The sequence below is a fragment of the Paramisgurnus dabryanus genome, chromosome 7 (assembly GCF_030506205.2).
Source record: "Paramisgurnus dabryanus chromosome 7, PD_genome_1.1, whole genome shotgun sequence".
NCBI classification, from domain to species: domain Eukaryota; kingdom Metazoa; phylum Chordata; class Actinopteri; order Cypriniformes; family Cobitidae; genus Paramisgurnus; species Paramisgurnus dabryanus.
In genome coordinates, this window is record NC_133343.1 from 6,230,024 (window position 1) to 6,241,753 (window position 11,730).

Consider the following 11,730-nt stretch of genomic DNA (forward strand, 5'->3'; position numbering starts at 1 on the left):
TTATTGAATCCACCAATCACCGCGCTGTCCGAGAAAACAAGTCCTCGCGCATCCGACACTTGCATCACTGTCTATCTGTTCATCAAACAGAACAGATGTTTTAAAATCTGAAATATATTTTTTTAGTATTTGTATGTTATTATATATTTTACTTTATATTACAGACGTCTTAAATAGAACATTTTATTTTAAAAAAAAATTATGAACAAATTTCTATGCGCGAAGAACTGAGGAACTATGAAACGCATTCATTTTTCTCGATACGACGCAAGATTAGATAAAATGCGGTTACTTTGGACAAACTACTTTTGAGGAACAGAAAACACATTTGGACCACAAAAACTTCAGGGTGAACATTCACGGGTCGAGAATGAACCCGGTTAATTTCAGTAAGTTTAACAGATCCATCTCTGGAAACGCTGTGTATCCGTTTGCGCTGTACGAGTCGCCTCTGTATAAGGATTATAAACCTCCAGCCAGAGATCTCATACAGATCCCCAGAACCGCGCTTTACCTCATGATGGCGTGCGTGGTGGTGATCGCCGTCGCTTATGCCATTGTGGGACATTTAATCAAAGACCTCGCTCACGACATCTTGGGTAAATCTTCTGAGTTTTTAATTGTATGTAATTCTATACTCAACTTCATCATGAGAGGCTGCGCAGACTCATCAAAGTACCGCGATACCCATTCGAAAGCTCAGCTTTCGAGTTGCTCTCGCGGTACTTTGATGTCATACGCCGATAGGTCTGCGCAGCTAATATGTGTTTATTAATTAAAACATTTAATTATTTTTCTAGAGGAAAAATCTCGCAAAACCCGCCTAAGAGCATATCTAGGTCATATTTGATTCAAAGATAAAAAGAAGGAAAATTTAAAAATATTTTAAAACAAGTAGTTTTAAACCCTTAAGTTTTTTACTGTAACTCTCATTACAATATCTATTTGGCAATGCCAAATAATTTAATTCTCATTACTGTAACAATTATGCTATTAAATATGCTATACTATAATATACCATATCTATATTAGACTAATACCATGATGTATGAATAACTAAATAATGTCGTAATTTATGCAGATTAAAACACATTTCTGCAGATGAATGTATAAACACCACAATTAAAAAAAAAACTTGTTGTGGATTCTTGGCAAAATATTGCAAATGCACAATATGATTTCTTATATTTCTTGTATTTCTCACCTGTCTCTCTTGACCATAAGCCAATGATCTGTAGGTGTATGTTTAGATGTCTGAAATTATTTTTGTAGACAAAAATACAAATTTGCAAACATGAGTTTCTTTCATTACAACACTAAAATTGTATTTAACAAAAATGTTAAAATACATGATTTGTACTGAATAATGAAGATAAAGAAGTCAATAAGGTGGTAACACCATGTTGATGCTAAATTATAATAATAGTATATTTTGGTCTTGATTTACCTGAAACATTTGAACGGTGCTGTATTTTCAAATATTTTCTGTGTGTCTTTAGATTGGGCTTTAGGTCCAGATGAGGAGAGCATAAAGGCCAGCAGTGAGGCAGGTGAGGACACCTCCACTCACACGCCATCGGGTCTTACACGCTCCAACGCCTTTCACGTGTGGGACCAGGATGACGTTGTTATACCCCTCCATCCGGAGCACAGTCCCCAGACCAGCCCTCTTCTGGGTGTCATTCCCTTTATACCACATTTCTTCCCATCACCCACGTCTCACAGCGTGATCAACAGCCCGGCACCCAACCTCGAAACCAAGAGCCCCAACAAGACATCGCAAGAGGCCTACGTCTTTCCCTCCCCTAAAATCACAGGACAACACTGTACTGTCTCAAATGTGTCATTCCCTGACAGGAAAGATGGAAGTGATAAAGTCTGACTCTTTCAACTGTTACTTAAATTGATGTCATATCACACAAGTTGGCCCACCAAATGTGAGGGACACAAAAGAGTATTTTCATGCAGTTCTTTTCCATACAGTGATGATGCATCATAATGAACATGTTTGGAAATATTGAAACAGGACAAAATAACATGAAATTGACTATATTTTGACAAAATGTGTCACCAGCTCTCTTTGAATGTACAAACGCTGGGCCACTTCCTATATAGCATGTGAGAATAAATGACAAAACCTCATAATACGTTCTGACCCAACATGACCTCAATAAGTAGAGAGATCATGTCAGTTCAAGCCTCATTACCTGGGCGTGTTTGCCAGGGAATATAGGGACAGGATGAGAGACCGCATGATCACGGCTGTAGGATTGTGCCAAACCAGGTGCTTTCAAGTTCTTTTTTTAAAGCCAAAATATCATCAGAATATCTCTGATCAGTCTTTCTTGCTGGATTTTTTTGAAGAACCAAAAATGGTTCTTCTATGGCATCACTGTGAAGAACTTTTACTTTTCCTCTGATGCATATATTTTTGTGCATTTAAACTGTGTGATATATTTAGCATGCTTGCATACTTCACTCTTTATCTGCATGTTGCGCCCCCGTATTGCTTAAGGTCTACTGTATGTGATACTAAGTATTGCCATCATTAAAGGATGAGCTTACTGTAAGTCGACCAGCTGGTCAGGTGCAGGTGTTAAAGTGTTAAGTAAGGATATCATTAGATTAAATGTCTCTTCATGCCCTGTGACTGAGGACAAATTTAAACCGGAGGGGGAAGTATAGTATTATTGTACAGTTTATACAGTTTATATATGTGACCCAATCATTTTTTTTATTGCTGTTTTCTATCTAAAATCATCCTAATGAACATTCTGTTATAATATAACCTTGATATCTTGAATATTGACTGAAATCAATGATTCAAAAAATCAAACTTAGATGCTCCCAATTTCATCATTACATTATAGACTTTAGCCTGGATTTCACAGATAGACTTACATTTAGTGCTTTTTGTATCTGTGGTATAGGATACGTTCTAGTAGTGTTAAAAGGAATAGTTTATCCAAAAAATGAATTTTTGGTGTCAGTTTACTCACCCTCAGGCCTTTTTTGCTGAAAGTGTCACCATTTGTTGAATAGAGCGTATAGAGAGTAAAATAACAGCAAATGCCCCTTCAAAGTCTGTGAAAAGTGATATCAGAGAATTGTTTCTAAAAACATTATATATTTTAGAAATGTACCTTTTTTACATTTCTGTGTTTAGGGTTATTTTGGCGGGGCAAAAACGGTGGCTTGATAATGCATTGAAGCCAGCGATCATGGCCCCGCCCCTAACACGATCGCAAGCATCCATTCAGGTTGTAGCGGACGTTTTTTTTATTGAACATTTAAAATTCAGACTTATACAAAAGGACAAGTCCACATATCGTCACATATTTTCACAGACTGTACATAAATTAAAAGGCATCACAAACGTATATTAAATTCATATAAGGTTGTAGCGGAAGTTGATAGCTTTCCCGCGAGTGGGCGTGGTTTAGGCGACGACAGCGGACACGCCCCCAGCGCTGTTTTTTCAAGATTTTGAACTTGTTATTTGTCATTTTTTTTATTACATAACTCCATTTATCAGTTTTTTGTTTAAATTATCATTATAACAAAATGATTTATTTATTTTATTCAAAATAAAATTCATTTTTGCACTATGCTATTATAATATTCTCTGTGTTTTTGTATTTGGTAATGGCTCTCCTGATTTTGCCAAGTGCTTTATGTCCTCAGGGCAACATTATATTGACCCTGGGACAAAATCAGATTTCAGAAATAAGTTTATAGTTTGTTTCAAGTTTAAGCTACAACCAGGATTAGCTGCTTCTGGACCATTATTTTTTTACTTATGATTTCCCTCTGATTTTAGGGTTAATTTATGGTTTAGGTTTTATTTACAAAATTGTTGTCCTTGTGTTAACACAATACGTTACCATGAAGACATCTGTCACTTGACAAAATCAGACAGAGCATTTGGTAATCTTAATCTAGGGAGTGATAAGGATTGTTTTTTAAAATATGGAGATATTTATCTACAGTACACTTAAAAAATGCTGTTTTTTTAAGACAGCAATGGGTCAAAAACTGACAAGCCCAACCCACCATGATGTAATTTAACCTACTGTATATGCTGCATTGTTTTAACCCGTCGTTGGGCCAAGTATAAAGTTTTTCTGGGTTAATTTATCTCAACGGCTGGGTTTGTCCCTTTATGACCCAAGGCTGGGTTAAAAATAACCCAGCTCATTATTAGTACAGGACGGAGATGATTACAACACTTACTATAATTAACCGGATCCTGTTAATAGAACAACTAAACCGATTAGATACCGGTAGTAGTTTACACTGCAGGTGGGTATGACAAATTGATCTGGACGCTCTCAACACATAGCCTTAATACAACAGATTGACATGCTTAAAATGATTTTGAAAAAATAAAAGAGAGTATCAGAAAGGTTTTATGGTGATTTTAAAGTTTCCTGAATGCTTAAGACAGATATTTCATTAGAAATAATGGTAACATTTAACATTAAAGTTGTATTTTTAACATTACTATATGCATTATATAATATAAACTAACAATGAGCAATATAGTTTTTTTTTTAGCATTTATCCGTCTTTGTTAGTGTTAGTTAATGCCAAGACAATTGTTCATGTTAACATTTATTATTTTAAAAATGTATTAGTAAATACCGAAATTAACATGAACTAAAAAAAAATAATGCTATAGAAGTATTGCTTATTATTAGTTTATGCATTAACCAATGTTAACAAATAAAACCTTATTGTAAAGTGTTACCAAAATAATTTTGGTTAGTGTTCTTTCTTGACCTGGATATCTTAACCTTGTGTGCCCTATCAATTCTTCAAATAATAGTGAAGCATTAATGAAGTCAAAAGGGGCTGCATGTAAAAAGGCTGGATTTGCTAACGGTTAAATCAAGATTTAGAGAATAGATTAGATCACATACTGAATCGAGGCACAGCATGTGCACAAAGGATTAAGGCCTCATCCAGAATGCCAAGGATATATGGCGATATCTGGGATTGGTACGATTAGATCATGAGGCTTACATTCACAATGCTTTTTTTCACGTAAACCAATGGTCCAAATGACACAACATCTGTTATAGACAAACTGCAGTTTTCATCTTCACATAACATTTCAAATTTTTAAACAATACTGATGAAATGTTTAAAGCAAAACACTTTGAGGGAAACACTCCCCCCATTAATAGCAACCAAATATGCACCTATAGAGTAGTATTACATCCTTCATATATCCACAGAGTCCTTAGTTTTATTAGATTTATAAAAGATAGATCAGCTTTACCGTTTTTTCCCAAAAAAATCCGGGCAGAGTGAGTCACAACCAAGCAACACACAAAACATTATCCCACTTTCCCCGGATAACTTATAATTCACTACACGTTCGTGTCATTTACGAGACTTTATTGATGCAGTTTTACTTGCCGCCTTTACTCATGACCCGGTTTGGAACCCCCCATTTCAACAAAATTCACTGTTAAACACACACGCACAACTCCGCTGTTACCCCGGATAAACAAACTATATCGTTTCCATAATACTGGGTTCTTTGGGAGACTGAACAATCTTAAATGTCCCTCGCAAACAATTAAACCCTTTTTTGGTGACGTTGATTTCATTTCAGGTCTTGGTATGCGTGTACGTTATTCTGGCTAAAACGACCATATAAGGACTTCCACTGTACTTCCTGCACTAAAATTGAAAAAGATAGTTAGGTATGAATCTTTCACGGTCAAAAAAAAAATACTCCGAAACTTGTACGAACACTGGCAAACTGCTTAAACAATAGCTGGGTTTTCATCACTCTGATTTAATGCACATTTTGAAATATTGCATTAGAAACGAGATGGAAACTACAAATTATAAAAATCCCTTAATTCGCAAACAGTTTTACGCTTGGTTGGTTTTTTACTTATGTGAAGGTAATTTCCAATAATGGAATATAGAAAAACACATTTGCAGAAAAAATTGACTTAGAAAACAAACCCATGTGACTGATCGTCTAAATGTATCGGCTGACATTGTCTCTCCCATATATGGGGCTCAATGCTGTGGTAACGCCTTTGCTGCTAGTGCCTGCATAACATTTTTTTTGCATTTGTCTGTGCACAGCATTCAGTTTGGCAATAAGCTGCACTGCTAGTAAATGAATAACTTCCCCAATCGTAACCAAATGTAGTCTGGTCTTAATTTTCTAAGCGCACCTTGTTTCATTGTTGGTTACAAAAAGCACCAGCTGTTGGTGGAAACACATCAAACTTCTCTTTTTTGCTTATTTTGAAGAGTCGCTTCACGTTTGGATGGAAACCCCATTAATGTTAATAAGGCAGAACGCATGAAATAGCTTTAAAGCCCTCCCTTCATCCCTAGAATTAGAAACTTGAATGCTATGTTAACTTTAACCCCAGTAATTACTTAACTTGTGTTGCAAATTTTGTTGCGTCCTTCTGAGCCCTTGTAACAGGCATCATTAAAATTAAATTGCAAAACACTTTACAGCCATCAGTTCAATGCTTATAAAGTCTAAACACACAGACTTGGACAAGCAAACGTAAATGAACAGAGTTATTTAATAGTTTTTAAAACAATTACAGAGTCTCAAAACAAACCCACACATTTATTCACCAAACGCTAAAAATCTATAAATAGTTAAAGATTTACAATAAATGCATTTTTCAATTAAGATCCCATTAAGCATCACGCTAAAAGACCTGGGTCAATAAAATCCCAGTCACATTAAAATCTTGATTAATCTTCGTCATCCTCTTCAAAAACATCATCGCGCTTCTTAAGAACAGCCTGGTAGAGAGAAGTCCCCCTGGCCTGGATGAACGTAACAGTCATCTGTTTCTTGTTGACCTCCACATGGGCAAAACCACCCAAGGTGCCAGCATCACCGTTGAAGAACTTGAGGTAGCCTCGAGGAACCTGGCCACGGTGCCGCACGTCAGGATCCATGAAGTTGCCAGCTCCGCTAACCACATAACCGATCCCAGACTCCTTGAGGTACTGAAACACAATTTTAGAAATTCCACGTAAATAAAAAGTCAACGCCCAACCTCAACAAACTGGATGAAATACCTACCTGTAGGTTGTGATCATGGCCACACAGATACGCAGTGGCTTTGTACTTCTTCAGCAGCGGCCTCAACTTCTTCAGCAAGCAGTCGGTCGGTCCGTGCTCAGAGATGGACCACACCGGGTAATGGCCGGCCACCAGAAGATAATCGGCCTTTGATCTCGCCAGGCGTTCCTGAAGCCAGATCAGCTGTCTGTTGGCCTGAACGCCACTTCGAGGAGCTTTGGGCTGCTGATCTAGGAAGTCATCGGAGTTTCCGCACAGCAGTATGGTGTCCAGCATGATGATGGTCAGAGTGGTGTCCGTTTTAGGAATGCGGAAGTTCATCTCATAGTAGTAGTAGGGAAAATTCCTTTTAGGGACATTAAAGGGCACATGTGCAAAATCCACTTTTACAAGGTGTTGGGACATAAATGTGCTGGCAGTGTGTGAACAACCCTTCAATTTTATGTTATCAAAAAAGGGACTGAGCATAATAGTGTATGTGGATGAAGAACGAGACTCACCATCTTTTGGACTTTTGGCTGTACTCAATTTGAGCAAGGACGTTTCCTGCATGGTCGTGATTGCCAGCAACGACGTACCATGGAATGTTAAGAGAATCTTGAGTATAGACGTTTTCAAAAGTGACCTTCAAGAAGAGGATAAAGTTCAAAAATTGACGTTTAGTAACCGAGGGTAAGGTCTAAGGTTTCTACATCAAATGCTGCATTTACACAAGATAGAGAAGTGGCAGTGTTGGGCAAGTTACTTAAACTAGCTGACAAGACTAACCTGAAACCTGGGGTCATTAACGTCACTGACACCCTTGTAGTAGAAGTTATCACCGAGAGCTAGAACGAAGTCCGACCCCATCTGAGAAGCGGTTTTGGCCATCATACGCGCAGTGGACGTTTCTATAGGGGTGACATAGGGTGGATATGGTAGACCACCCCAGTCCCCCAAAACTAGAAACTTGATGGAGGAGCGGTTACCTGAAGATTAACAAAAGTCAGATTTTTAAAAACAAAACCACAGAAGGCACAGAAATAAAAGATGGAGCATCAACTCACTTCCTTGAGCCTCCAGGTCAATGAAGGAGGAATGGTAGCAGAGGACCACAGGGAGAGCAGTTAAAAAAACCAGCATTGGTGACGCCATCTGCACAAAACGACAGAAAAGTGTGTTAAAAAAATAAAAACACTACCAATAACTTGTTTTGATCCACAGTGGTCCTCTCTCTACACCTCATAACCCACTGCAGTGGTTCCTTGACATTTAAACCATTTCTGATCATCACCAAGCCCCGCCCTGATTTTAATCACATCTGTTTTCTGTTACCCAATCATCGAACTGACCAATGCCGTTATAGACAAGCTGATAAGTCCCGGCCTATCAGACCTTCAGATGTTGACATTTCATCTTACATCATCAGAAAAAAACAGCATTGTAAGAGAAGTAGCTTTGATTTGAAACCAAAAGGCATGTGTTCAATATAAGGCATCTCTAATTTAATGTTTGGTGTTATGGTTACACAATCATGTGATACACAATCTTCCTGATTTAGACAGTTTTGAACCACGATTTCCCCGTGATAGTGAAATAAGGAAGCAGCTGTTTATTCGTGTATCAATGCTATAATTCAAACACAGATAAACAGTATGGTTTAAATATGCGCTGTTATTAATAAAAAATGAGAAAGTACACAATGATTATTAAACATTTTTTTATCAATTTGAAATTACAATTAATTTAAACTTTTTTGACTAGTGAGGAGTTGCTTTAAAGTTGATTTAACTTAAAAATTTAAGTGCAACAAATAATTTTTAAGTGTGGATGAAATCTGTAACCTATTGATTATCCAGAGCATTAAAATAACTCACAATGTGTGGCCCGGTTCTTGAAGTTTTCTTGTGTCAGCGATCCCACAACTGTTTTCAGTTTCTGCTTATTCGCTATATATTTGACTCCTTCATAGGGCTGACAATGGGCGTGACTAAGCCATACCGTCGAATCACATTCCCACTGACTCAGAGACCCCAGACACATGTGACAAGTGCATTTGTTATAAACATCCCCAGCAAGACTCCAACTTTTCCATCCCGTCTCCATACAAACGTGTGTGAATCAGCCACAAACTAAATGCTGTTTGCATCAAACAAATACTATTATGACTGCTTAAAGGGATGGTCTAACCCCAAATTGAGTCTTTCATCACCTTTATGACTTTCTTGCCCAGATCACAAAAAATGATTTTGAAGAACACCGATAACTAAACACCACCGGCCCCCTTGACTTCCATTGTATGGACAAAAACCACAGACGACATCTTAAAATATTGTCTTGTGTGGTTCACAAAAGAGTCATATGGGTGATAATATAAATTTGTTTTGCGGCTAATAATTTTTTCATTATTTTAATAATTTGTTACTCCTTGTCATGGATCACAAGATGTTACAGGTCACAACAACAATATATTTTCTGTAAAAAGTGTCTTGTATAGCCGAAAATCATGATTTCCTGTTGTCCGAATTGGTGTCAACACTGTTACTGTCAAACTCTGTTACCAAGGTAGAGTAACAGTAGCCTGGCTCCGCCCTCCTACGTGCTTCTGCTTAATTTTCATTTCGCTTCAGCAGTACGTCTGGGATGGCTCTGTAGAGTTTCGTTTTCTCCTGCAAAAATCTGCAGGACCAATCAGCGAACAGATGGGGGTGGCTAAGAACGATGACGTTGAGGTCGTGCGTCAGTTTGAGTTGTAGTTCAGTAATGTCAGCGGAGAAAGACGTGAGAAAAGCTACTCGGTCCGTTGTTGCAAAACTGCCGAATATACACAAGTTAAAGCCGGAGCAAGAACCAGGTTTGCTAACTTTTGTTTGTCTGATTATTCTGACTTGTTGTTTCGGGCCGGTTTCGGCACATGATATACGTCACGACCACACGTTAGCGATTGGCTTTGGCAGATCCTGAGTGACTCTGGGCAGATCCAATAGTTTTAAACTTCAACAGAGGACCCTCCTTAACGGAAGTAACGCTTTGCAATGGAGCGTGGCCAGACTCTCTGTACAAATGAAATGAATGTACGAGAGTCTGGTTGGACCAGGCTAGAGTAACAGTGTTGATAGTATAAAACAAAATTTGCAGTCATACACTGACACACACACACGACTGTCAACGCTGTTACAGAGTTTGACAGTAACGGAGTTGACACCGGCTAATACGGAGATGGAAAATCATAATTCTCAGCTATACAAGGGACGTTTTACTAAATATCTTAAACTGTTATGACCTGTAACATCTTGTGTTTCATAACAATGTGTACCAAATTAAATAACAAATTTTTAAAAAAAAAGGGGTGAACTATCCCTTTAAAGACCCCGTGAAATCAAATGGATGGTTTCCAGGACAAGGATTATCTTAAGCCACAACTAGGCCTAAGGTAAATTATGATTTATTAGATATTTAAAGCAGCACTATGTAGTTTCCATGTAAAAATGACTTACAGCTCCCCCATGTGGTTGAAAAGCACAACAGTGCCTGGTATCAGACACTCTTCTGCAGGCAGGGGGGGGGCGGAGCTGTGTGCTCTACCCTCCACCGCCACTTTCAGAGTGTGCTTGTAGCAGCTAGGAGGCGGCTCAGGTTGCAGCAACAGTACAATTTGTCCAGTTAAAAGTTGTTCGATCACTGAAATCATTTTAGAAACATTATTTAAAGGTAAAAAAAACTACACAGTGTTGCTTTAAGTAATTTTTAAAAGCATAATTTCTTTTTCTTTCTTTCTTTCTATCTTCACGCCATACCAGCTTCAAAGGCTAAAAGCATAATTTATAAATAAACACTATTGGTGTGCATCTTAAGACACAACACTCTCAATGATATATTTTGAAGGGACATTACACTTTATTTGAAAATATTTTTATTTTCCAGCTCCCCTAGAGTTAAACATTTGAATCTTACTGTTTTGGAATCCATTAAACTGATCTCCGGGTCTGGCGCTACCACTTTTAGCATAGTTTAGCATAATCCAATAAATCTGATTATACCATTAGCATCGCGCAAAAAAAATAACCAAATAGTTTGGATTTTTTTTTTTTTAAACTTGACTCTTCTGTAGTTACATCATCTACTAAGACTGACAGAAAATTAAAAGTTGCGAATTTCTATGCCGAAATGGCTAGGAACTATACTCTCGCAGGAGGCACAATGATATTACGCAGCAGTGGAAAATAGTCCCCTTAGTATCTTTTAACAGCAGGGGACTAAATTCGCGCACTGCGTAATATTATTGCGCCACCTGCAGCCATGTTACGGCAGCAAAGTCATTGATTATTACGCCAGAATGAGAGTATAGTTCTAGCCATAAAAATCGCAACTTTTAATTTTCCGATGGTCTTAGTACACGATGTATCTACAGAAGAGTCAAGTTTTAAATAGGAAAAATATTGAAACTTTTTGATTCTTTTTGAGTGTGATGCTAACGGTCTAATCAGATTCAATGGATTATGCTAAGCTATGCTAAAAGTGCTAACGCCAGACCCAGAGATCAGCTGAATGGATTCCAAAATGGTTACAATCAAACGTTTAACTCTAGGGGAGCTGGAAAATGAGCATATTTTCAAAAATGTAGTGTCCCTTTAAGATATGTCAGAGCAAGTTGTTTTCGATCAAGA

General features: G+C 37.6%; 2 protein-coding genes across 3 annotated transcripts; one reads left to right on the forward strand and one right to left on the reverse strand.

Annotated features, from left to right (window-relative positions):
- The first annotated feature begins 61 nt into the window (after nt 1–61).
- Nucleotides 62–3,517, forward strand: LOC135783129 (uncharacterized). Its single transcript, XM_065293705.2, has 2 exons — nt 62–599; nt 1,500–3,517. Exons 1-2 carry the CDS (start codon nt 371–373, stop codon nt 1,880–1,882), a joined length of 612 nt encoding a protein of 203 aa, XP_065149777.1. The 5' UTR covers nt 62–370; the 3' UTR covers nt 1,883–3,517.
- Nucleotides 3,518–6,597: 3,080 nt separating this feature from the next.
- On the reverse strand, nt 6,598–9,013 carry acp5a (acid phosphatase 5a, tartrate resistant). 2 transcript variants are annotated; one of them, XM_065260294.2, is made up of 6 exons: nt 8,941–9,013; nt 8,131–8,218; nt 7,853–8,052; nt 7,585–7,709; nt 7,085–7,430; nt 6,598–7,008 (listed from the first exon to the last, which is right to left on the reverse strand). In XM_065260294.2, exons 2-6 carry the CDS (start codon nt 8,216–8,218, stop codon nt 6,748–6,750), a joined length of 1,020 nt encoding a protein of 339 aa, XP_065116366.2. In that variant the 5' UTR covers nt 8,941–9,013; the 3' UTR covers nt 6,598–6,747. The 2 variants fall into 2 exon arrangements, with proteins under 2 accessions (XP_065116366.2, XP_065116367.2); XM_065260295.2 differs by lacking the exon at nt 8,941–9,013 and having other exon boundaries at nt 8,131–8,337.
- Between the last annotated feature and the right edge of the window lie 2,717 nt (nt 9,014–11,730).